Source organism: Anabas testudineus, chromosome 23 (genome assembly GCF_900324465.2).
Source record: "Anabas testudineus chromosome 23, fAnaTes1.2, whole genome shotgun sequence".
NCBI lineage: Eukaryota > Metazoa > Chordata > Actinopteri > Anabantiformes > Anabantidae > Anabas > Anabas testudineus.
In genome coordinates, this window is record NC_046631.1 from 11618555 (window position 1) to 11646458 (window position 27904).

The 27904-nt window shown below is 41.0% G+C and overlaps 1 protein-coding gene across 12 annotated transcripts in view; it reads right to left on the reverse strand.

Moving 5' to 3' along the window:
- Nucleotides 1-11979: 11979 nt before the first annotated feature.
- The window catches only part of celf2 (cugbp, Elav-like family member 2), a 157819-nt gene continuing 141894 nt past the window's right edge, over nucleotides 11980-27904 (reverse strand). For 3 of the 12 annotated variants that reach the window (XM_026363445.1, XM_026363440.1, XM_026363446.1), the window contains 6 exons: nucleotides 23965-24099; nucleotides 21128-21256; nucleotides 17512-17691; nucleotides 15794-15937; nucleotides 14099-14271; nucleotides 11980-12092 (listed from right to left, as the gene is read on the reverse strand). In XM_026363445.1, coding sequence (XP_026219230.1) covers nucleotides 14144-14271; nucleotides 15794-15937; nucleotides 17512-17691; nucleotides 21128-21256; nucleotides 23965-24099 — 716 coding nt within the window. In that variant the 3' untranslated portion in view covers nucleotides 11980-12092; nucleotides 14099-14143. The remainder of the gene's footprint in view (nucleotides 12093-14098; nucleotides 14272-15793; nucleotides 15938-17511; nucleotides 17692-21127; nucleotides 21257-23964; nucleotides 24100-27904) is intronic. The other 9 variants (XM_026363443.1, XM_026363447.1, XM_026363449.1 and 6 more) reach the window with 7 other exon arrangements.

Sequence of the window (27904 nt, forward strand, 5' to 3'; positions counted from 1 at the left end):
CAATGCGCCGCCCGCCGGGCTGAGGGGACCTGACCGGCCGGAGGCTGCTGCAGCTCAGTGCAGCCTGCGGCGGTGCTCACACGTCCTGCAGGAGCCTCAGTCACTGAGATTTAAAATTTTAAACAAACCTGCAGTAAGAAAAACCACAAACCCAGACTGCCTTAATATAATGATAATAATAGATTCCAGTGTGTCCAATGTTCCTCACTGACCTTCCAACTTCAGGTTTATTGTGCAGGTTCACAGTAGTGGCTCCAAATTAGTCAGTTAGTAAAATAAAAAGCAAACGTATGTAGAAAATACTTATTGCACATGTGCACCATTTAATAAAAAAGCTGTAGTGACAGGTGGTTCATTCATGAAATCATCATCCATCACAAACTCTAAGGATGTTTGTTGCTTCTGTTGGAGGGTGGAGTGTAAAAATATCAGATTACATAAAGTTATCACATACTACATCTGCTTGCTGGTGTTATAAACACATGTACTAGTCTGTCATTTGCCTCCAGTTTTCCTTTCCAAATGAACACTGCAGATGTAATAATTACATCACCACAACATGTCAGCTGTCAGCAAGTTTGAGACTCTGGTTCTTTAAGTTCATACTGACCTCTATGGGCAGGAAGTGAGTATAAAAGATGAACTGGAGCACATTACATAGCTGCTAGATGAACAGTGGACAGGAGGGAGGGAAGATCTAAGAACAAAATCTAAATGGAAAATACAAAAAGAAATCAAGACGCCACTTTAACAGGCATATTTCTGTCTGATGAAAAGGTGTTAAAAATAGCATCAGCCTCGAGATACAGTGGTGGAATAGCAGGATTGCCATTTTACTGGCAGATGATTATTTTAAAAAGGCGCCTTGCATTTTAAAAATGATGGAAAAAGTTATGTTATTGGCGTCTTTCTGTGTAAAAGCGACTAAAATGTGGCTCTTTACAGTTTGCAGATTTCATAGGACTGAGTTAATATGAAGGAGGGAGGGAAATGAAAGGCAGGATGATCATATTGTGGGTTTTACTTTGCAGATTTTCTCTTTAAAAAGGCCTTAAAGAGTTTTAAATTCAGCTTTCATCAGTGTGCTGAGTTCAGGCCACTTAGACATGAAAGGAAGAGACAGGGAAGAAGCTGTGTGCTGTGATCATAAGCAGGCCCTCGTGGACAGATTTCTGTTGGAGAAATCTTAAAAGTCTTAAAAAGTGGCAGCTTGGAAATGGTAGATTTCATACGGTGGAGACATAACAGCGAAGGAAAAGGCAGGATAATGATAGGGCTGCAGATTTCTCTTTAAGTGGTCTTTACCTGCAGTTTGCATGCATCTTACACAGGGAGGGGGGATAATAGTGGTGACAGGACTGACACCAGCAGGTTTCTGTTTAAAGCATCTTAACATTCTCTCTTCAGATCCTGCAGCTTTGCGCTCCGACGTGAAGCTGCAGAACGTGGCGTGCAGCTTAGTCCGGCCAGACTCAATCTGCAGTTTTGTGTTTCGTCCCTGATACAGCAGGCGCAGAGGCCCTGGAGAAGCTTTAAACACACACCCGGAGTGTATAATGAGGGCTGGGTATCAGGCTGCACTATTTACTTTAGAGAGCATACTGTTTATAGAGCTGGAGCTGTCCAACCCCCCTGGCAGACCACATTATTGACTGCAGAGCGCTGACTGCTGAATGGGACTACACCTGGAGCTTTGAAATTCAACGTGCAGTCATGGTGGTAAACAGATGATGGGCCCAACTGTGACCTCCTGTCTGTCATCAAACAACCTGGAGAGGAATCTACAACATATATATTTGTGTTTCTTCTCCTTTGCACCGACCCTGTCCTCACGGATGCTCTTGTTCTGTGCATCCTGTGGCGTTTCCCTGCAAACGTCAGGTGTTACTCACCCACATGTGATCTTGAAGCTCCACACTTTCGCTGCTTCACTGAATGTTTTAAATGCTGCACTGTTTACATGCACATCTCCTAGCTTGTGTCTTCTTCTTCTTTATTGCTTTTGTTTGCTTTGCTGTGCATTACCTCCACCAACTGTAAATTAGGGGAATAGCATGACATTGATGGCATTTTGTAAATTGTAGAAAAGTAAATTAAAGTTTGATAAAATGTCCAAATTAATCCAGATTTGGGGAAATTACACAGACTTCAAAGAGCTGGAGGATGGAGATTGTGTCCATACAATGAATTTAAACTACCTAAAAGAGTTTTACACATACTTTTTAAATTTCCAAATGCATTTTTTATTTTATTTTTTTATTTTAGCCCCTCTCCTCTTAAAAAAAGCTCATAAACCGAGTTAGGTTCGATTTGGCATCATTACCTCTACCTGACTTGAGTATTGACTTTCTCCAACAATGTCAGACTGAATCCAAGTCAGAGATTGATTTACTCATTTGCTGCATGTTACGTTCATTTATTAACACTTGTTCTGGTGAATCAAGAGGTAAATCTGAGGAAGAGCAAACAGTGGAGGACACAAGCAGCAGATTTGTGGGGTCTGATCAATCAATACACTTCAGTCTGGTGCGAGGCTGCAGCTAAGTGACAGGAAACAGTATCACAGCCAGTAGCTAATCAGGCGACAGTGGTGTAATGTGGTTTATAGTCCGGGATCTGTGCTGCAGACCTGCACCACTTACCTTGTTACTGCCCGGCGTTACGGCCTGTTTGTTATCCTAATGCGTCACGTGACCATGTTAAGAGGGCAGTGACAGGGACATGATTGTGGCTTCACCCTGCTGCAAGTGTTGATTTCATGGTCTATTAAGCTGGTGATCGCGGCACCGCTGTGTGAAACAAATTCTACATCAGTTCCACCTACAAGTGATCAACACAACCGCACACTGTGGTGACACCGAAACAAACACACAGTCAGGAACGAGGCAAATAGGACGAAACCTTGACAGCACACTCCCACAGTTCACTTAAAGTGGAGATAATATTGTTGCAAAACGCGAGTCAAACGTCTTTGTCACCATTTTCCAGCGGATTTATGAAGTGAAAGAGCTGCAGCTGGGACGTGATGGTCGTTAGTGATGCTACAGTGGCTTTTTCACTGTAAATGTGCACGTTTATTCATGTGCACATGCTCAGATTGGTGCAGTAGTTACTTATTCCCTAGTCTTTTTGTTCATTTAGTTCATTAATCACAAGCCTGATGAAACAGTTGATTTAATGTGGATCCTGAAGCCACAGATCCAGGATTTACCTTCAACTCTCGGCACAAGATGGCAGCATCGTACCATCTTGTTCCACCAACACGAAGCCACACGCGTCGTCATTTAGCTGCTGACTGTTTTATATATTGCTCTGCTGCTTCTGTGTACTGCCAACAAGCTTAAGCATTGCATAAGCAGAACCGGTTTATTCAGTGAATATTTTGTCTAACAAAGGGGGATTGAGTCACTTCTCTTCTTCAAAGGAATGCATAAGAAATGGTGGGGAAATATGAAAAAAGACCTTCCTTTGATCAAGACTATAATTTAATTACCTGCATATCAAATAGAGCCTTTATTTGGAAATTCGGTCTCAGTAGTGTTATTTACTCCAAGGCACAGTAAATTCAAAGACAGGTTTAAGAAGTGAAAATATAGTGATGATGATAATCAGCCTTACGTACCCAACATAAACACAAAGGAGAGAGAGAGCACACAGTTCCTGAATTGATCACATTACATAAACATTTTAGAACATGTGAAGATTGTTTTCTACAAAGAAATGAAACATGATGTAGTCGTCACGATGTACAGTGTATGGATGGAAGGATTACATTCCTGTTTTGATATGACACTGAAATATAGAGTAATGTAGATAAGAAGTCTCTGAGAAGCTGCGAAGCTAATACATTTGTAATCCATTCTTTTTCTTCTGTACCGTTAACCTAATGTTTCGTCGTCAAACTACATTGAAACTGTTGTAAATATCCACTTTTGCTGAGAATGTTGTTGATTTTTTCTGCTTTATCCTCTTTATGTTCACCTGCTGATCCACCAGATCTAATAATAAAGTCTAAGAGCATGTTCTCACTGAGTCACACATGAGGATATGTGACCTAGACCTCTGTAATATTGAAGTCAAGAAACTCAGGCTGTGGTGTAAAAACCTGTGCAGCCAGTTTTTCCACTTCTTTGTTATTGTATTTAATCTATAAACCGGCATATATGCCACTAGACTGAGTGCACTTGTGTGAAAAGTGGAATCAGGAGATGACCTTGGCGTCCTTATACTGAAAGTAGCTGTGACCCCAAATGTTGCTGTGACCAAGAGAAATAACTTGAGTTTCTATAATAAACCGTACAGCACACTTCCTTTGACCCCTGAACCTTCTCTGGGGTAACTCCATCAGGGATGATCCATCCGAGCATCCTCCACTGGCATTAGCTCAAATCAAACAGCTCTTTCTCTCTGTGATCTGACCAATTTCCTGTTCTCCAGCGCCCTCCCTCAGCTTCTCTGTGGCGCTGTGAGCGCAGAGCATCCCGTCTAGTTCCTCACAGGAAGGAAGCTGCCGCGTTTCCGTCGGGAATGTGATGGATTGAAGACTGATATATGTGTGTGTGTGTGTGTGTGTGCTCTCAGCTCTTGCGGCACATGTTGTTTCTACCTCTTGTGAATGTGTGAATAATAGACTAGCTGTGTGGTTTGGTGGTTAAGAGCTTCTCATATTTTTAAAAGGACTCACGGTGGTATTGAAGAGCCAGCTGATGAACTGCTGTATTAATCCACTTTATTTTACCTGCATCCAAACCAGAGAAATATCATCTGAATTACTTACAGCGCTCTAACCACGCTCCGAAAACATCACTACTGTTCTGATTTTTTATTGAGCGTGACTTCTGTTTTCATCTTCAAACAATGGCTTTGTGTTTGGCCCAGTGATCCAGTATCACTGCTGTCTCTCGCATTGATTGTGGGATATAGTCATGTGTTATTCATTCTATGCAGCTGAGAGTCTTTATAATGGATGTTCTTAAGCATTTTCATCTTGTACGAAAAGGAGAAAGTAGCAAATGGACAATTCTGCGTTGTCTGTTATTATAACCGGGACGTTTTCACTAATTTTGCAGCATTAAACAAATAAATCAACACTGAATGTGTTTGTTAATCCTTTAATTACATTGTACGGCCTAAATGCTGTTTCAAAAGCTTTTCCACTCTGAGAAAAATGTAAGTTTGATGAATCCTTGACATCTTTTTGATTTAAAAATGGTCAAACTGTAAGAAATTATGTAAGTTGGCCTTCTAACATCCAAACTTCTCAATCCTCAGCTTATTTTGAATATTGTGTGGCTCTTACCTTGAATCCTGGAGCATCCTGGGTGATGACTGATGTAGTGGTCATCTTCAGGTACCCACTGTTACCACATGGACAGTACCGGGTCTTTTAAGGTTGTAGAATATGTACCTGTTTGTGCTTACAAATGCACACTGGCATCTAGCTGAAAATCACTCCCTTCCTGGCTGCTTTTACATTTTAAAGTTGGCTCTATATGAGAGATAAAACCCACAGAGCAAAAACATCTAGGAAAAAACTTGAGCTACAGAGATTTTGTTGAATTACAAGGCACACATCGCCAATAATAGAGGCGTAATATTATCTATCCATGGGTAGGATCCACAGTCTGAGGGCAGTTTATTGTATGGTTTGCCCGAACCTCGCAATCAATATTTAATAACAGACCTGTTGGACTGGTGCAGTGATGAAAGAAGAAGATGCCATAATGTGCGAGGGAGCATATCGGCTGCAGCCATGTGAATATTTGTAGTATTAAGTTATAAAGACAAAACAAAAAACAGAACAAAAAATAAAAATATTGAGCTTTGCAGGTTGCCGCTGTAGTTTAACGACAGGGAATCTGCAGATTTTGTGATTTATTAGACCACTGCTACTGAACGTTGGCCGGTATCGTCCAGATCTTCCTGTTTTTATTCTACAGTCCAACCATTTATCTGAGATGAGCTTCAATGCATAAAGCCCAAGTTCCACTGTTTCTTCAAACACATATTAAACCCTCCTGGATATCTGTGAATGAAAGGTGAACACTTTGACCTTTGACTTCTCTTTCCTCTCTCTGTACTGGGGATGCAGTTGTGACGGTGAGACAGTACGGGAGTGGGTCGGACACAGAGTGGACATACAGTGGACAGGCCTCGCCCAGGACAGCGGACAGCACAAAAAGGAGGACAACATGGGCAAAACCCTGATGAGGGAACACTTACAGCTGCTACTATGCAGCGAGTTGTTCCCTGATCAGCATCTGTCCTCTTGTAGAAAGTAAGAGTCCATCACAAAAGCTGGAGGAATAATTTGGAAAAGTCACATGAAATTTAAACAATTAGCATTTTAACAACTGGACATTTGCTGTATTAGGACATATAATTCTATTTTGGGAAATACACTTCCTCACATGCTAATTATGAAAGTAGCTAGCTTAACCCTCGGTTACATGTCCTGGAATCGCCACTGGTTCCCTAACATCCACACTTTAAAAGTGGGATCACACGTTTAACACATAGGAGGCAGATTATATTTTCTTAAACCGAATTGCTATGATTTTTATTTATTATTTTTCTTTACAACAGATTTAACTTTGGAGAGCTTGAGAGTCCAAATAGAGGACGCCATCATCTACATATGTTGAACCATTATTGAATTGAATCTGTCACAATGAAAGATGCTCAACTAAAATAATGACTTTATCAGTTATGGCTCAGTCCAGGGACCAGTTCTGAGTTACCAAATAAATGTACTATGCAATTAGCAACTAAGCTCGCAACGTTAATAGCTAACATATAGTAGCTAAACTCGCTGGACAGGAGAGCTTTACCCCCCATCAATAAGTCTTTGTTGAATGAATTAATTTACATTTCTAAGAAGAAGAGGGAGTAAACAAACCGGACTGACTAGCAGCTAGTCGCTGCTAATACAAGTCACCAAATAGCCCTGAAGGGAGTCAGCAAGGTTTTACTGCCACATTTTAAAAGATATACTAAAAGGTCAGAATGAGTATTTCCCAAAATGTCAAAATATGTCTTCAAACTAATAAAAAATCAGTTAGAGTTTTCTATATCCAGCTAATGTGCAGCTTTACTGGACACGTTTGGATTCCCGTGACCCCATCGAGACATTATTGGTTGAAAACATATCGACTGTCACGCAGCTACTTGGGCTACACAGTAATATACATACAAACACCTCGATGTATATTTACTATGTTTAGTGAGAACAGCATAGTGAGTCATCACTGGGGATGGAGTCAACTTTACTATGTGGTAAAAACAACAACACCAACAAAAGGGGAAATATAGGATGAGAGAGAGACTATGAAAAAGGAAGAGAAAGAGAGAAAACGAGAGAATGGGAGGGAGGAGGTTGTGAAACAGTACAACATCAGACAGCCACTGGAACATAACAACACAGAGAGAGACAAGTATTAGGAAAAATGGTTTAATATAGGAGACAGAAGCAAAAAACTGCATCACACAAGAACATACGTTTACAAAAATAATTCTGACTGCTTCAGCTACACAGTTAGTTCACAGAGAAGGACAGAGAAACCGGAAAAGTCTAAACAGCTAAAAGCAAAAAAGTTCTAATTAGTTGATCTCTTTATTAAACTAATACATTAATCCACTGAAGGTGACTAAATATTTCTATTCCTTCTTTTTCTATAATTGTCTTATCGTGTAGACGGCACAATACAGAAGTCAAATGAAACTTACCGCTGTTGTATAGACAAACTTGCTAGAACTATTTATAAAGCAAAAATGAAAGATCTGACACTCACCTATCCTCTGTTTTCGGAAAAAACAAAGAAAGAACGAAAGAAAGGTAGAAAGAAAGAAAGAACAACACTCAAGTGAGGAAAAAGAAGTGAAAGAAATAAAGCCAAAGATCTTCTAGAAAATCTTATATCAAAAGCCAACTTTCTTCATACCAGCTAGAAATCATACTCGGGGACCAGTCAGGGTCAGGCCACACCACCAGGCCAGACAGCTTTTTTTCTAAGAGTTTTTTGTTGTATCCTTTAATCTCCAGTATAAAAAATTCCACTGGTACAAAATGCATAAGTACAATCAGTTGTAGAAATAGGAAAGCCTGCATTTTTTGTACTTTTTAAATCCCATCCAGTGACAGATTTCGAAGTGTTGTCAAACAAACATACATCACGCTTACAGGATCCACTGAAATGCATTGACTTTGGCTTCTCTCAAGACAATAACTTTGAAACTACTGAAAACCTTTTTGAGAATTAAAAGAAACAAAAACAAAAACAAAAACAAAACAAAAAAGAAAGAACTGGATCATTTCTACAGACAACAAGCTCTTTTTTACGGCACGTAAAGAGAGAACACACAAAACATTTTTCCTCAAAAAACTTGACATAAGCCATAATGCAAAGAAACGACAAGTTCATTTTTTTTTCCTTTCAGATTTCATTGTTTGATAAATAGCACTTAAGATTATTAAGAAAGAAGGAGAACAGAGAAGTGAACAGTGACAAGATAGAAAGATTACAACGAGCATTGGCGATGACAGCCCCTGAGGTGAGCCGCTCGACAGAAACTCTGTTTCTACGACCCTCTTGTGCTTCAACATTGAAACAAAGACAAGATGCTTCACACTAGACGGTGCAGCGTCAGGCTGTGTGCAACTCGGTGAGATTTGGCAAACAACATAGTATTTAGAGAATTCAAATGTCTCCAATGACACAGACAGTGTTGAGCTGCGGGTCGACGTGAACAGCACAGAATGTGTAGCCTCCACACAAATAAAGGTTACGTGAATTGTTCGAGAGCGAGGTGACGACCTGAAATGTGCGACTGTAATTCTCGGATGCAAACGTTTTGACACTGCAGCGGTTACGACGTAAAAACCTGCACGCGTGCTGGTCAGAAAACAGGTCTGTTAGCGCCGATCGGATCCAGTTTTCATACAGGTAGTTATGGCTGTTTGTGGCACTGCTCATGTGTGTACTGCATTTAGAAAAAAAAGTCTGCTCGCCTCCCTCCTTGAGATCACATAAAGTTTGGTATTGGGTTTGGTCTTTCAGAGGATAATGAAAGCTGTATTGCCTTCATCTCAACTGCGGCTGTTGTTTTGCCTGTGTGGACCTGTAGACGTGACCCTTCCTCTCCAACCAACAAGCGCTTTATTTCCCCTGTCGCTATTCCAATAAGACGTCTCTCCACATAGCCCTGCTTCTAATAACCCCGGTTAGCCTGGGAGACAACAACCAGACGGAGAGCGGCATCCTTCAAACAAACGCCTGGTTCTCTCGCCTTCACTGCTGCGAGGACAAACGGCCATTTCAGTCTTTCTGCTCTGGCCGACTAGACGAAATGGCGGAAGAGCGAAACCCAGACTTTGACAAGTGGGAGGTTAACTATACACAAAAGTGAACCTGGACTTGGCACACATCACTGACTGACTGACGACATCTTCTACTCTTATAATACTGATACAACGCTCCCTGGTTAAGGCGACTGGTGAGCTTCTGTAGAAAATAATGCTGCCTTTTTTTTTTGCAGACCGTAAACTAGGCTTTCAGGGAGGGGGAGCGGGGGCAGTTGAATAGACTGACAACATCGTGCCATGTAAACAGCTTGACTATGAGAATGTCAATAACACACTTTGGCATCTAAACATGATTTTGGTAGATTTTAGCCATGATTACATCACAAGACTTACATATGGAGAAGTCTTACAACTACTTAAAAAAAGGAGAAGTTCAGCGGCAACTTGCTCCGGACTATCCTGCGTCTCTTTTTCCGACGAGCCAACGGCAGCGTGTGCTTATTTCCTCAAAAGATCGAGGCTTGTTCTCGAATGAGCGAATCTTGCCCTGTGCTTACATCATGAAAGCAAGAGCGCTCGTCTGGTGAGGTGATACACAAAAGTAATGATCCTCGCCGTCGAGACAAACAGTGCCAGCTACAACTCAGAAATATTTTGAACCCAACAAAAGGGATAAGAGGATTTGGAGAAATAAGGCTTCGTATATGTCTCACCTCAATTTTCGTCCGAGCAGCGGGATAGTGAGCGAGAAAACAATCAAAACAATACATACTGAAGCCTGATGTCTGTGTTTGTGTCTGTGTGCGCGAGACACTAATAGAGAGAGAACAGGAGTGCAAAGATTTGTGGTAAGGCTTTGATGAGTAAAACCGCTGTACAATGGGTAAAAATATCAGTGCGTGGTTCTTGTGTGCGCGTGCGTTTTAAAGTGTGTGTGCACGGTGGCGGGCAGTAGCGGTTGCTGTAGAGGCTTTCACACTCAGGGGCTCTCATGCACAAAGTAAACCGTGAGGTCTGCATGAGAGTGTGTGTGTGTGTGTGTCCGTGTGTGCGTGTATATAGATATATATATGACACATGGGCACTTTTTTTTTTTTTTTGTTTTACATCTTTACAAAGAAAAAAAGCAAACATGACATTTTCAGGCAACAAGACCACAGAATAGCAAGTTAACAAACTCTTTTTTAAATCTATATTTTAAATATGAGGGATCCATACAAAACACTTATAATAAAATACCCATGTTATCAAATAATTTCACAAGAAATACACTGACGCGCTAGGCAGGAAGTACCTTCAGAATTTGGCACTAAACTCCACTGATCTTGTCTTTTTTTCTTTATAAGACATTTTGTTGAACAACAAAACACATCTAAATATTGTTTCCCACGAGAGAAATAAAATAATAATGACATTGATGCTTCACAAGCTGACATTATATATATATATAGATATATTTATATTTATATATATTTTTAGGACTTTTATATAGCTAATTAACCAACAATAAATTTAGCAAATAGGGACTCCTTAAAAAAAGAATCAAATAAAAAAAAGAATCAAAGTAACTATTATAGTAATATGAAAGGCTTTGTCTATTGTTCAAGTAAACTGATTTTTTAGTTTTCTCTTGAAAAAACATGAGACATTTAAGACCGTTAGACTTGTGATGAAACCACAACTAAACTCACGAGAAGCACCGACGTTAACGCGGGTTACAGGTATCGTAGTATTTTTTTCCTCTATACATTTAAACAGTAGAAAATATAGGTCATTTCATCATGTGCATTTAAACCACGGATTGTCTATCTGTGAGTCAGTTCAGCAAAAGGTGACACAAGTAGGTAGCATTTCTCCCCCCCAAACAGGGCAAATGTCTTTTTTTATTTTTACCTTTAAACTACTCTAGAAAAAAGTGGTTCTATATATAGACTTTGAATGAGAAACAGAGCCACTTAAAATGGCCTTATCAAAAAACTTTACACTGCCTGAAAAATGTAAAAACCATTAGAGAGCTCTGAGAGAGTCTAATATTGATCAGACAGTTTTTATTCAAAACTGTTTGGAAGTAGTCTTATTTCTCAAAGAAACTGGCGCGGACTGCTTCTGGCCCGCGCTCTGTTTTTCATCGGCGCCAGAAGCAAGATGACGCACCAATTCCTGTAGTGAACTTTCAAGTTTACTTTAAATGAAGAAGAAAAGAAAAAGAAATTGACATAAAAAAGAAGAAGAAACAAAAAAATGCAAGAAAACATACTGAATCAAACTCACTTTGCCACAGGTTGATGTTTTTTTCTTCAAAAAGAACATTTGTTTTTCCATAAACATCTCAGTCTTTTTTTTGTTTTTCATATGAATGCAGCTTTATATCTTTTTCACATTGATTCATTTTCTTACCCACCCCCTTGTTTATCGCCTCCCTCCCTCCCTGAAACAATCCTGGAAAACAGATCCAAATGAGGTCACATGCAAAAAAACAAAAAAACTGAAAAAGCAAAACATAAAACATAAAGAAACAAAAAATTTTGAAAAATCAAAGTCCAAAAAAGCGAAAAGTTCAAAGTTCAAAAGGTCAGTAGGCGGTGGCGGAGGAGGAGAACCAGGTTATGATCAGGTGAACTCGGAAAAGACATCAGAAAAAACAATGACGGAGGAGGACGACGATGACACTTTTTTTTTTTTGGTGGGGATTTTTTTGTTTTTCTATTGTTTAAAAGGGTTTTTTTTTTTTTGGACGCCACGGAGACATGCTAGGCAAACGATGAGCTAACAGGCATGGAGATGGGTTGTTCTAAAAGGGGGAAAGAAAAAACAGGGGAGAGGAGAGAGTTACACACAGAGCACCACACCACTACAACATTTTTTTTTTGTAAATCAGGAGAAACAACAACAACAACAAGCAACAACAAACAAACAAGAACAACAACTATGCAAACTGGCAGAACGGCAACACCACTCACTGATTTCATTTGCAATTTTTAATGCTTAATTTTGTTGTTTTTTTGTAATAATAAAAATGATGTTAATGTTATAGATCTGTACTAACAGGCAACAAACACACACACCCCTCCATTCACACACGCAAACACACACACACACACACACACACACACACATATATACATACACAAAAAACAGAGAGCACCCAAAGCTTTATCCATCAGATCCCAGATGGATGTTGTCATTTGGGAGAAATAGTCATATGTTTTTTGGGAAGGGGTGGGGGGGACATCTTGTTTCTTTCTGTTTTTAAACTCGTAGAAAGGTCGGGGTGGGGCGGGGGCTACAAACAAACAAAAAACGGAAACACTGACAGAAAAAAAAAGTTAAAAAAAGTTGATAAAAAAACGCGAAAAGGTAGAAATTCGACAAGTGAAGAAGTAGTCCCACTACGAATGGAGAGAGGGAGAGAGTGGTACGAAGAGAGAGAGATGGATGGATGGATGGATGGATGAACAGCACAGAGAAGTGTGTGTGGGTGTTTGCATGAATGAATAAATGACACAGGGAGAGCGGAAAAAGGGGGGGTGCGTTTCGAATGGCAGCGGAGTGTCTTGTGATTTCTGCACTGAAAAAACATGGAAAACACCGGAGAACCCAATTCCACGGACTTCTCCACAAGGGTCTACTTTAATGATGCTGTATACTTTATAGGAGTCCAATAACTTAACGACAGGCAATAAATAAAATCCTTTTTCATCTGAGGCAGTAAAAATGTTGTATAAAAATAGAACTGCTTTTTTACAAATAAAATTTACAGGCCTGTGGCTTTCTGTACTTTGAATTATTTTTTTTTAATCTTTCAACAAACATCAAGTATTTTCAGTTAACCCCTAAACCCATAAACTATTTTATTATTATTATATTATTATATCCTTCATCAAATTCTGGATGGTATTTTGAGGATGTTCTACATGCTGTAAATCCCTTTCACAACAAAGACCAATGTGATCTGATCCAGAAAAGTAGTTACTAATTGTTTTTTATCTTCTGAGAAATAAAAAAAATGTTTTTTTTATTTTCACATAAATAATAATATGTAGCTGGAGTGAGTTTTTTTTTCTTCTTCTTGTGACGGTGGAGTGTAACTGTACGGCAGGCTGATGTCGGCACTGACTATACTGTAAAGAGGCCACTAATGTTTTGCAGCCTTTGCTCCCGGGTTGCCAGCAGGCATAGAGGGGTTTTGGAGAAGCAGCGGCGGCCTGCAACCAACACCGCGGAGGTCAAAGGTCGAATGTGCATATCAGTGTGCGCGTCAAAATCAAAAGAAAGAACCCTTCACCAGGCCTAAGGTTCACAACAAGAGAGGAAAAAAGAAATATAAAAAAAAATCATCATGGCTCCTTTGTCTTCGACCTCGGTTCTGGCTGCAACTAGTCCTCAAAAATGTATAAATACTTATTGATTCAGAAAAAAGTCATAACTTTTAAACAAACGCTTTTTAAAAAACAGCTACCCAAGATAGCTACTTCCTTCCATTGTAAAAAAAAAAAAAATTGCACAAAGTAATGGTGGTAATGGAAGTGTTCATGTGTGTCAAAAATAATAAAACTGTAATAAATAATACTTAGCTAACATAAAAATCTTCAAAAAGCAAGAAAAACAATAAAAAAAAGAATAAAAAATCAAATAAAAAAGGCGTGTGTCTCCCTCAGGGTGGTTGTAGGTCGTCTCCCCCTCCCTCCCACATCCCTCCCTTCAACCCCCCACCCCCCAGTCCCTGTGTAGAGAGGTCGTGGCTCGGTTTGCTGTTTTTTTTTGTTTTCATTTTCATTTTTCGTTGGGGGGACTTACCCTAGCAGTGCTAACATGGGGAGCAGATAGACCCTAGTGCTAAGATCAGTACGGTTTGCTGTCGTTCTTGGAGCGCTTCAGCTGCACCTTCAGCCGCTTCATGCCGATCTGGAAGCCGTTCATGGCCTGGATGGCTGCCTGTGCCGACACTGGATTGTCGTAGCTGACGAAGCCTGGGGGGACACCACAGAAAAGTGGACAGTTGGTTAGAATACGAGGGGACAACAAAAGCCTTTTTAGCCACTATGGGGCCATTTTACTGTCTTATTGTACAAACTGGAACAAGCAACCGAGCTGGAAACAAACTTCCACTAAATTACCTCATTTGTCAGTTTTTGAACATTTAATACTATTTGGTTTTCTCTTGGAGATTTGTCTTAGAATATAAACCCTGAGGAACTCATTTATTCATAAAAAATAATGCTAAATAGAAGGTTTCAGGTCAGGAAGAAGAGTTTTAACAGTACCTACAATAGCTAACACAGCTGGCTAACCAATAGCATCAGCCAGGTTGTGTATCTGTGACAGAGTTTCCTAAAGACAACACCACCTCTTTCTGTTTCAACTTCAGTTATTAACTGAAATATTGTATTATCTCTTCTCTTCTGTTTTATGTAATAAAGCTGTGCTGCAGATTTCTTTCCATATCTGACTCACATTATGAAACACAGGAGAGCCCACCGAGCCTCTACATGATGGGTCTTGTTTATTTACAGCAACTATACTGTCTCGAAATTACAGTGTAATAATAATCTGATACTACACAAAGCACCCTCACCGCGTTTGTGTGTCTCGAGATCTGATTTGTTCGGATTTACATCTACATTAAAATACACCTGGTACACAATAAGAAAAGATTAAACTTTAATGACTCCCGTGAGGAAACTGGGTTGTTGAATCATCAAAATAATAAAAGAATAAAGCCAGCTGAATGGGATGTACATAACAGTAAAACAAATAGAGGGGGTGTAGTGACATTTCCAATATGAAGCATTTTGAGTTTACAAAATAAAAGCACTGAAATCCTGAGATAGTGACACTGAATCCTTACAAATTAAGAGAAAAATGCATTCTTCGCTCCAGAACAATATAGTAAAGGCCACTGCTGTTCAAATGCCAAAATAGAGATTTTGAAGCAGACAGTGAGGTTTTATTGTTCTATTGTTCTGCTGTCTACCTTAAACTCGTCTTTGTGCACACTTCACTTCCTCATGTAACATCGGCAACTTCTAAAACCGACTCATCCAGCTAGTCTCCCATCTATTCTCACAATCCATTTTCTGTCAAGTAGCCTGGATCCATGCTTGATTTTTTTCTGTCACCCTTAGTTGTTACAGGAAGTATGGAGCTTTGCTGTAATGCATTTAAGTCCACATTTGTGCAGTTAAGAATATTGTTCATGTTGATATCGGGTGAAAAGAAAATGTTTGTCGTCCCAATTCAGAGGCTGTTACCTCAAAATCTTGGTTTCTAAAATACTGTATATCATAAGGGGCCAACAAAACTTGGCAAAATCTGAATGATATGACTGGGGTGTCCTCTGCAGCAATCAGGTGACTCGTTCTGGAAATATCACCTGAATCCTTCAGAGAACGCAGCCTCTGAATTGGGACAAATCTACAGAAGGAGAACGACAGGTAACTGCAGGCATTTGTGTGTGTGTGTGTTTCCCTGACGTCTATCCTGCTGCCGTACCGAAGCACTTGCTAAGGTTTGTCTGTTTGTCGATGAAGACTTTGGCAGAGACCACGTTTCCGAAAGGCATGAACATCTGCAGTATGTCCTGGTCTCCAAACTCCTGGGGCAGGTGGTAGATGAACAGGTTGGCACCTTCGGGACCTGGCGGGATGAGACGCAGGGTGAGGATAAGGTCAGAGTGCTTTTTCATTTAAGCAAAACTGCAGGAGAGTGAGCGCTGCATTGTGGCGACAGGCACTGCTGTGCTGTCGTCATAGGAACAGAGCTGAAGCACACTTAGCACAATATCGCATGACCTTGAGTTTGTTATTGCTTTTAAACAACATTCTGCAATTGTATTGAGCATTAAACAAAGATGAAAGCTTTTGGTTTATTTAATAATTATATTTTGGCTCTCTACCAACAAAAGTATCTTTCTGTTCTCTTGCTATTCATTGAGCCGCGTGCCGTCTCTCTTCCGAGGGGTCATAGGTTGATCCCCCTTCTTCTATCACGCATCCTAATACTCCTAATAGGTCAGATCTCTCAGAGTCATTAAATATGCTCTCTACTGCTGAATGAAGCTGTGAGGGAGCCAAATGTATGTCACATCTTTGTCTCCCTGCAGCAGTTTGAACTCCTGGATGGACTGTCAGAGAAAGAAAGCGTCATTACAAAAGCATCTTTACAAATTTATCTTTGTTGGAAGCAGAGACGAGAAAGTGCACAAACAAACAGTATGTGGCTCTATTTGTTTTACCAGACATTTCATCATCTGGTTTGCATTCAGCACTGCTGTCTAAAGCTTTTGGGTAAATTTCATCAGGGTTATGTGTGAAGGTGACACTTTTCAACAATATAACAGAAGTAAATATACAGTCATTAAAATCTCCAGCAGGGCCTGATTAAACACCAACATGTCTCTAAGATTCATAAACTGCTAAATAATAACTGCAGATTTAGATTTTTTATTACAAAAGCGTATCAATTTTGTGCTGTCAAAGTTACGCCAAGTTCAGCTTTGACTATTATTTGTGGTGACTACAGGCACTGAAGGCTTCTGCTTACACATGAGCAATACTGCCGTCAAGCTTTGGGCACCAAGATTTAAATCCAACTACAACAGACTGTTGCATGTACTCAACAATTGAATTGGAAAAGCAAACACGTTCCATCCAACATCTCAGCTCAGCTACTTAATCTGTCTTTTTCCTTCCTAAACAGACTCCTCCATCACTTTTTTTTATACAATATTAAGTTGTACTTTTTATTTCACTTTTTAAAGTTTCCAACAAAAAGGTGTTTGTGGGCTAGACGTCCAAGTGTCAGTCGAAGAGTTCAGATATGTCTGGAATAACAGCAGGACAGAGAGGACTGAACCCTGCAGAGATCACAGCTAGAACTTTAAAAGAGAGCGTTTAGGGCTTTTATATATAAAGATGGAACCACTTTACAACATTATGTAGCTGCTCTTTACCAGACACGCCCACTGGTTATCCACTGGAGCTTCTTAACTTTTAGATTTATTGTATATACACTGCTACGAATAAAATTTTTTCTTTTAGTGATAATAATTGTGGGTTACAGCTAAGTTTAAATGTGTTGTGTACTGTATTTGCTGTCCAGAGTAAATCCCAGAGAATAAATTGAATATATGTTTGACAAAGTGAACCCTCTGAAATCGAGCTCCCACTGAGCAGCTGTGATGTGCAGACATACAGCCCCAGGCTACTGACCCTCTTTCTGGCTGCCGGCGGCCCCTTGCTGCTGCAGCAGGGACTGGCTGTAGAGGGTGGGCAGCGCTGCGGCGGCGTACTGCTGGATCCCTGAGTAAGCCTGTGTCAGCGCGTCCATGGTGCCTGCCGTCCCGTTGGTAAGCCCTGCGCCGCCCAAGCCTCCATTTAGAGCCGCCATACCTGAGAGCATTTGAGCAACTTTACATAAAACCCAACAATAAAGAAAGAAGAGTGCACTTACTCATTAGCGCTCCCACTGAAGGTTGTGTTTTTAACCACACATACACACACAAACACACACAAATCAACACGCCATCACCAGACATCACACACATACACACACAGACGTTCACAAACTACACTGTAAGTTACACACGTGTCACGTCACACACAAAAAAAAACATATTATTCCACACACGAAACACCACGGCTAACACATTAAAACACAGGACGCACAGTATTAGTATTAACACAATAAAGAACAGTATGAGTGTAGCTGATGACAGCCAGAGCTGCACGCGGGTGTACTTGAAATAAGAAGCACGCAGCGGTGCATGCACACATATAAAGACCAATGGCACACTAAATCACTCTGAGACAACAGCAGCGTCTACTAAAGACTAAATTAAACACACCACAAAGATGTAAAAATACGCTTAATTGACGAGCAGGAGTATGGGGAGTAATTCAGAGCCGACTAAAAGAACACATTTCCTGTCACGGCCCCTATTTGGTTATTAAAATAGTCCTGTTCGAGCTTTTGTGTATGTTCATAAGCTGGGGGCTCGTTTTTTAATCCATTAGTGACACTGCTCGCCAGTAAAACTTGTTGAAGTTCCACAGCCCAACCTCAACACTTTTTATTTGGTATATATGTGTATTTGTTGAAGAGAACTAGATAAAAGACACTATGGAATAGGCTCTGTGGGTTGTGTAACAGGGGAAAAATATTTATTAAGATACAGTTTGTGAGATAAACTTCTTACTGCGCCAATAAAAAATATTTTAATTGTGTGTCTAGAAGTTTCCTGGCTTTAAAAATGTGCAACACTAATTTGGTTGTTAAATATATAATCTAACTGTTGTTAAATATGAAGTGTGTGTGTGTGTGTGTAGTTTATTCTGTCACTCGTCTTTTACTGTTAGAAGTCTACTGTATTTTCTTGTTTTTATTGTTGACTGCTTATTTTGTGTTTCCCTAGTCCCCGTGTCGCCTGGGAAGCGCTCTGAACTGCCTCTACAATTTCCTTTTAATTAAAGTGTCCTTGCTTTGCTTCTTGGCTGAACCAATATCGATCATTTGCCTACTGATACACCACCAAAATATGAACAGAGCTGATCCACTGCACTCCAGAAGTCACTTTAATAAAATGACAAAGACAATATACTGATGGATGTGTCTGTTTAGTAGGAATTTAAATTCCACATAATCTGTGGACTGTCTGTGGTCGTTTCAGGTGCAGACGTATCAGTGAATCCTCACCATACAATCACAACAGCTAAGTCAAACATCAGCGAGGATTGATTATCTGTGCTTTTCCAGCCTGTGATGTCTCATTTTAGGGGTGAAGGCACGTGAAGCGAGTGGGGGAGGGGGGCGAGGCGAATTTAAAAAGTGAAGGAACACAGCAGTAACACTCATTAGCTGCTTGTAACGGCTTAATATCACGGTGGAGGGCAACTTGTCTGAGGGGGTCTGACATTGCCTGGGCGTCCTGTCGCCTCACCGTCAGACACAGTGAAATAAATTATCACCGCAGAGCTCTGGATTATAGGTCACTCATTTATTCAGGAATAATTGCACCGGTGACCTTTGCAATTCAATTAAAGTCTAGATGTGTTTAAATGAGGGCGGTTGGTGGTGGGGAGGCGGAGGGATGAGGAGGGGGCACCGAGAGAAGAGAAGGGTTAGCAGGGACAAACTGAGATGCAAAACGAAAGCGACCCGTTCCTGTTGAAAGGACGAGCGTGTGTGCGCGTGCACGTGCTCTGCGTTTCTGTACCTGTGTGTGCTCGAGTAGACACGTATATGATTTACACAGCGGATACAGCTACTCCAGCTGAGGAGCGGTAAAGGTCAGAGGAGAATAATGTGGTGGAAGAGGCCGGTAGTACAGGATCTCTGCTGTCATAACAGCGCTGATTAAGATCCCAGAACCGTCTCCCCAGAGGTCAAAGGCAGGACACACACCGCACAGCTCGGCAAAGGCTGCTAGACCACACAGGGTGTGCAGTCAATACACTTGACACGTGGGTAGAAACATGCATCTGCTCAGGATCAGACCAATTAACACTTCCTGACGTGACAGTAAACTAGTCTTACACGAGTCTGTCCATACTCAGTTTTCAGACCTTGCTGTCATGTACAAAGATTTTGTCCCAATAATTGTAAAACTTTTATATGTTACTGGCATTCACATCATCAAATTATCTATTTTTGTTGTTTTGTTTTGCATAAAAATCGACAAATTGTGTATTTCTTCACATGAAAATAGTGAAATCCAGCTGTTTATGAATAAATAATAGCTAAGTTTGTGGTTAGTTTGCTTATAAATGACAAACGAGATTTTATTAAGAAAGACTTTTTCTATTTTTTTATGTTTGTCATGAAAAATTAAAACTATTTAGAATGAAGAGAAACAAAATTGGTGTAATACAAAATAATGCATAGGTTGTACATTTTTTATGTATCGACATAACATTTCTCACTAATTTACACAAAAAATGTTAAATTATAAGGCAGTTATATCATTATTATATAGTTTGAGCTTTGCCCTCTACTGTTCCCTTACAGAGAAGACAGAAAACACATTAGAGACACAAACCAAACAACACAATGGTGAATAAAAGCTACGACATGATCCCACACAGAGACATTTGCGTGAGGTGACAGTAGCACACCAACTCTGCCGGGATGGCACAACAGCACTCTTACAGCAAGCATAACCCAGGACACAACCTGGAAGCGGATGGAGAGATGGAGGAATGGATGGATAAATGGATGGATAGATAAAATGTCTGTGGCCAGAGGAGTAAACGAGGAATCCGTCACTCATAGAGTGAGGACAATTTCATTGCAAGTCAAACTGAGACACAGAGAGATGACAGGAGGAACTGAAGTCAGTGTGGTTTAATAATAATAGTCCAATTTAATACAGTTTATCAATTATATACTTGGAGGATAAATGATTTCCATGTAGTCTCAGGAGTAAGATAATTATAATTGGACATTGTATGGGCTTTTGATGTACTTGATTTAATCACATTAAATATAGATGTTTTGAGTTGTTACAGCAAATTCTGCACATTTCTCCCTAACAGATTTATTTTGTTTAGATTTTAATGAAGACTGAACGTCTTGTAATTGTTGTGCAGTATAAAAGGTATTATGAGTGAATAGGAGCAATCGCCAGTTAAATAAAAAGATGCTGCCTTCAAAAACCCATATCAATCAAATCTGATATTGAAGGTAGAAGCTGCATTGTGTGGCTGCAGGACTTCGTCTCTCTGCATCAAGTCGCAGGCTGTTGTAATGATGCTGCAGTAAGGTATGTAAGTATGGGTGGTTGGAAGTGTAGGTGAAGGTGGAGTGGCTGATGGCAGGGTGAATACTCACTGTTGACGCTACCTGCTAGTGCATTAATGTTGTTCAGGCCCACAGTTGCGCCTGCCAGGCCCTGCAGGGTGCCCAGAGAGGTCAGAGAGTTCATGGCGCCGGCGTTGGAGCTAGCTGTGGTGCCCGCTGCTGGGAGAAGAGAAGAAGCAGGAGGGAGGGGGTAAAGGAAGGCAGGAAGAGAGCAGGATGAGGAGTAAAAGGAGAAAGGTGGGGACAGAGGTGAAGAGGGAGAACAGGAGACAGAGAAGCAGACATGTTTTAGAGGCATTTAACAAACAATAAACAGGAGTTCTTAAGTAAAGGTGGAAGATTTCTTATAAAATACAAATTTAAACTCTCTGACTTTTACCAGCTGCACTTTAACAGTAAAGTGCCAGAATTTTAAAATATTTATGTTATGACTTCAAATTACTGCAACTACTGCAGAGAAAACTGGCTGTGTGCCTCTGCATTCTCACAGCTTCCAGTTACAGTTTGTTTGTTAGAATCTCATAAAAAATCTCTCACAGGCTGTAATGAGAACTGGTGGGAAATTGATTAGAAATTAGATTTTGGTGGAGATCATTGTGTGGTAAGTGCTTTTTAAGTAGTCCTAACCGGAACAGAAAGGCATTCAAGCATAGTCCACCCATTGGAGATTTGCCACTGTTTTGAGTTTATTTTGTCCTTTAAATTAGTTTGAATCTTGACCAAAGTTCCATATTAAGGACCATATTATTATTCCAGAAAGCTGGATTTGATTCTTTTTATTGTTTCCACTGCAACAAAATTTACAGAAACTGGGTCTGTGTTACTCTTACAATGTAAATCAATGGAGATATCACTTCATTATATGTTTATTATTGAAATAAATCTACTTCAATAATGTGTGAACAGACATGAAGCACTTAGGTTCAAAGAAAATGTGATACTGAGGCAACCAATTTTCTCTATAGTGGTTTCTTATGGATCCATAATAGGATGTCTTAATTGATTTAATGGTAATTTCACATGGAGCACCTTTAATTAATCTAATTGCTGTTGTATAAAAGAAGAGCTCTGTGTGGCTTGTTTGTATCGGGAGATATTCACAATAAAGGGAAAATTGGAGGATTCCTTTATTCAAGGTGATGCTGTAATGGCATAAAAAAAAAAAAAAGCACAAGGACGATTCAGAAAAGCAGACATATGCACAGAAAGGCAAGTAACCTTTTGGAAATGCTTATAATGGTTTCTTTAGTTTCAGTACATTTAAATGACTTTTCCTTGGGCACAGTTGTGTTGAAATCAGTTTCATATAGTCACTGGAACCACAACACACACACAGTCACACACATACAACACATTGGTGTGAAATATACATGAATTACTACGTCAGTGATGGTGGGTGAGATGGAGGAGGTATGGTGCACAAAGCTCGCAAACCTAGTTCAGTTTAGACAAAAAGATTCAATCTATTCATTTACCCTTGAGCTCATCAAAGCGATGCCAACAAAGCAGGGCTGCCGCTGAGTATATTGAAAAGTGGTGTGACAAAGGAGCATTATGTCGGCACATGGTGTTAAACATAAACGCTGACCTGTCTCCATGCAGAACTGTCTATATTTATCGTTTTCAGTTGCATTGACACATGCAGGCAGTATAGCGCCACTCATTCACACTGAGCACTGAGTAGCTCAACCTGAGTGCGTACTATTCAAGGTTGGACTGACATTCAGAGTCAGAGAGAGAGAGAGGAAAAAAGGAAGAGAGAGCGAGAGTGGAATAAAACAGGAGAAGGCAAAAAGCGTGGAGAGAAGTAAGAAAAGGAAGAGAGACGAGACAAGAGCGGGCAGCGAGAGCTGGTTTGATGGAGGCAGGAAGTAGGATGGAAGCGGCGTAAGCGTTAACGTGAAGGAAGAAGAGGAGGAGAGCGTAGTGAGGTGGTGGTGGTGGTGGGGTGCTTTTCATATTCATGCTCTGTTGGGAGTGCACTCCAAAAGAGACAGCAAAACCACGGCTGCTGGAGCAAGGCCGAGCCGACATGAAAGGGGAGAATGATGGAGCAGAAACAGGGAGCTTGTCAAAAGGAGGGCAGCAGCAAAAGACGAGGGCAACGAGAAGGAACACAAGGAGAGGAGAGGAGGAGGGGGGAGAGGATGAAGCAGCATGGGGAGGAAAAAAAAGGAAGGAGAGGAAGGTGGTGGTATTTAACCTCAGCTGAGATCAGACATCAACCTGATACTTTTTAAACCCCCAGCGATGAGCAGAGACAAAACACTAACACACACATAGAGGTGCAAACAAACCTGTCCGTTGGGAAAGAACAAATCTACAGTGCTAAAATTTCTACATGTGTCTCTAGAGCTGGTGAGGTGAGGCACAAACGAACAAACAAAAAAAAATATCACCACAGATTAAACACACAGATCTGACGCTGGCCAAGACATTTAGGCACAAAACACACGCACATGCACACGCGCACACATATAAAGTGCATGTAATCACAGGGTGCCATGGTTGCTGGGCCACATGATGAGGAAGTGAGGCGTTCAAAGACAGGACGACGCAGGTAGGCGGCGAATCAACAACACAGCATGGGTTCTCTATCGTGATGAAGGTGCGAGAAGCGGAGACGGTGGATACACACACCATGGGAATGGGCCAGATAGGAGGTCAAACACACTGACGACGTCCCGAACAATGAAGATGTTTCGGTAATGATGACTGGCTGATGGTTTCTATGGTGGTGGTGATGTGCCGGGATCATGGGGCGACAACAGTGGGAATGGTAACGATGGAGAGCAGAGGACGTAGGCAGGCGTTGCCCCTCCCCACCCCGACGTCGGACCCCCCAACCTGAGTGGCTGCGGTGTTACCTGGGCTGGCCAACGCTCCCAGGGAGGCGGCGTTGGAGGACAGGGGGTTTGCGGTGGAGGGGCTGGCTGAGTTTTGGGCCGCCGCCGCTGCTGCCGCTAAAGTGGCCAGGTTCTGCAACTGCAGAGCACTCATACCTGGAGAGAGGAGCCAGAGAGGGTGGTGTCAAACCTGGGGAGCGAGGCTGAGACGTGGCTGGGTCGTCGGGCTGAGCCGGGACAGCGTACCACACGATAGTACTGAACACGAGTTACTGCTTGGTGTCCGAGGGTGGTGAAGAATAACAGCAGAGTGTGTGGATGGACTCAACTCAACTTAGAAATGTAGAAAATCTCCTGCTCTTTAGACAACAATCTTTTCCACTGTGGAAAAATCTGTCGTGTGTGAAGACAAACACTACAGCAGCTGATCTCATTAATCAGTCCCCAGAGCGTTGAAATGGGTAAAAGCAGCTGTTGTGGTGTTTAGGTTTGGTGTACTTCTCTGAGGCAGGAATCATCTCGCTGATTTATTTCAACTTATATCAGCAGTAGAGTAAAGCTCAGTGGAGAATAGACAAAAAGGAAATTTACCTTCATCGACTAGTTTCTGTAAGTTGGCTTTTTTTCTGTTTGCTAATTACATCACCTGAGATTCAACTTGTGTTCCTAAAGTCTTAGCAGTGAACAAAGATTTAAATATCTACGATGCTGAGTCGTGATTAGAGCATGAATCTACATGAGACTTCTGAAACTGGGGTTGTGACAGAGGAAACTGAGCTTTTTAGCCTAATTCTGGATCATCTGGATTGATCAGACATTACTCATGACAGCGCTAGGCTGAGATTTTCCATTTTAAACTAATATTTAAACTATATGAGCAGCTATACAGTAGTTCAGGACACCTGCTGGCTCTCAATGCTAATCTGCCCCATTAGCATACAGACCTGTACTTAAGTATAATTAATGACTACATGCCAACGCCTAAGTGATGGTGAAGCAAAGGGTCTAAAACACCTTCTGTGAGTACAACTCAAGCTTTCACCTTCCACCATGAAAGTGTGTGTGATTATGCAAGCGTGCCCGTTATGAGGCATCAGTATAAAACCTCATGAAGCAAAGAGAATCAGTCATAAGAGCAGAAGTTGGTCTTACCACAGAGAGGCTTCCTCTGACTCATGAGCTTGTTAGAGTTAAGGTTAAAAGGGTGGACACTGTCAATGTGAGGTGTATGTGTCGTATATACAGTCTGGGTGTATATACAGTACCATGGGAATACACACACACTCACACACATAGAAGAAGACGCACACAAACAAGACACCATGAAGAAGATCCATCTTGTTTGACGCTGCCGTGAATGATTTTAGGTTGTTACATCCTAAAACAACAAAAAAAATCCTGCACCCAGACAAACCAAACTGAACCTCGCCATCGACGACAGATGGCTGGATTCATCACTGGGATTCACAGCTCTGATTGGTAAATGAAACACAAATAAGAAAGGAGAAAACTAAAAAGTGCCCTTTTCTAAACGCTGTGTTCTGGTTTCGAGGTGGTCGTGACGAGCTGCTGCAGCAGGAAGTGCGCGCGAGTGGAAAAGTTAAACGTGTGTGCGCTCGCAGTAATGAGCGCGTGCATTTGTGTGAGCGTGACTGTGACTTTTTTTTACTTACGAGCGCACAGAAGCCAAAACCAATCTTGTTTTCAAAACGATTTTCTCCCAATTTTCTGTGATACATCAAAAGCCAAAATGGATTTTTATTTCTACACAAAATGAGAATAAAACAGCTGTCACGTCGCTCTTTCTGTCAAATACTGTGAACGCAACACTCAAGTCTCACACTCAGATAGTGATTTTAATTGTTTTTTTTTTTTTTTATAGGACAGACAGTGCTCGGCATGAGAAGGACGAGAGGCGGTTTTAGTGCTGCTGTCTCGTGCAGCGACGCTACAGAGTGGGTTGCACCGGGAGATGAAGGCTGTTCATGAGAGCTCTCCTTGACCGCTCTTTATTCCAACATAAAGAAGATGTTCATTCTGCTGGCCTTTCCTCCTCGGTGGGTTTGGAGAGTGGCGGGAGCCACAGAGCCTTACGTTTATCCACACTAACATCTGATGGATCAAACCACTTGTGTGTGTTGACTGTTAATCACGTACAGTAAATGCTGCCCTCCGACTTGTTCGACTATATCTTCATTGTTTATGGATTTCTTTTCCTCTCATCCTCTATTTCTTCCCGTCTTCCTCTTTGTTTTGTGTCATTTCAATGTTCTTATTTCCTGCCCCACCTTTCTCACTTCCATCTCTTCCTGTTTACTTTCATCAGTTCTGCTTTTCTCCTTCTTTGTCTTTTGTCCTCATCCTCGTCTTTATCCATCCTTTGCTAGATAGTCTTACTTTCCTTCTTTTAATGCCCCTTTCATTTGTTCTTTCTCTGTCCTTCTTTTCCCATCCCCCCCATTACATCCCCTACTTCCCTCCCTCTTGTCCTCTATTCCAATTTTCCATATCTCACCTAGCTTTGCCCTCTTCTTTTTCCATTTCTTTCTCCCCATTTCTTACGTGGCCCAATTCATCCTCCTCTTCTCTCCTTTATTCTTTAATTTTTTCTCCCCCTTTCATCTTTTTCTTTTCAACCTATCCAGCTCTAAATGTACTTACTATCTTCTCTTCCACATTTTCATCTTGTGCCTTTCTCTTGTCTATTTTCCAGTTTCGTTCTTCTTTTTAACCCCTCAGTTGATGACAAAGATGTCTCCACTGCAGCTCTCTTTTTGTCTCTCTCTCTCCTTTCTCCTCAAAGCAGCTCAAACCAATTCTTACTTGCATTTGTCAAAGGCTATCTCCCTCATTGAACATACATTTTCAAGACAGTTATAAGGAGAAAAAGAGCAAGCAGAAGATAAAAATAACTGTGTTAGAGGGGAATAAAGTAGAAATGAGAGAGAGGAGGCAAAAAAAGAGACAGTATGAGACAAATACAATCTACTTCCCATATCGGAGTACCCGGGCTGTGCAGATGGTACGTGAGTGTGTGAGCGACTGTGACCACATATGTGTGTGAGGATCCACGTCTATGTGTGCGTGCACCCCATGCAGCCTGTATGGCAGAGCTGGGCTGCACCAGGCTGGCGTTGGCTGTGTCTAATTGAATGCTCATTGGTGTAATTGAAGCCTCTCAGCTCTGCAGCTCCTCATGTTAAAGACTGGGACCAGATGTCATTCAGCTGTCTCACATCTCCTGCCAATCACTAATGCTCACTCGCTCTCTCTTTCACGCGCAGATGGAGGACCAACAGATCTCCAGATTCAGACGTCGTTACTCACCCTTGGTTCCTATTTATGTGTTTCAGTGGGTGTATTTGTAAGGAAAATGTGTGTTTGTGCTCAACATTGAACTGGGCAATAGCAATTCTTTCTAACCCAAAGGAACATGAGATGCAGGCTGCCTTGCCACTTTAAAAATTCAGATCCTTTGTTGTCTTCTGCTAATTTCTCCATTTTGTTTTTCTGTGTTCACTGACTAAAAGCTGACACCTAACTAATAAACCCAGAGAGGTGTAGAAGAGGAAGAGCAAAGGAGGGTGGAACAGAGAGAGTGTGAAGGCTGGAGGGAGGCGTAAAGGTGAGATGAAGAAACCGTGATTGTAGAGAGTGGGAGGTGCGAGAGTATCTGCAAAAAGCGGCTTATAATAAATAGGAATGAGAGGAGAGTGGAGAGAAAGAGGGGAATAGTTTAATAGAAAGAAGTTAGGGATGATGAGAAAAGACCATCCATGGGTCCCTGAAAGTCTTAAATAACCCAAATTTAAAGCCTTAAAATTATATTTCTAAAAGACAGAGATTTTTATCTTGTTCAACATTTAATAGGAGGCTTCTTGGCACGCTCAAGGCTCAGATTAATACAGAACTGGGTTAATACAATATGCATTTTTTATTGCATCAGCTCACTTAAGAGAAT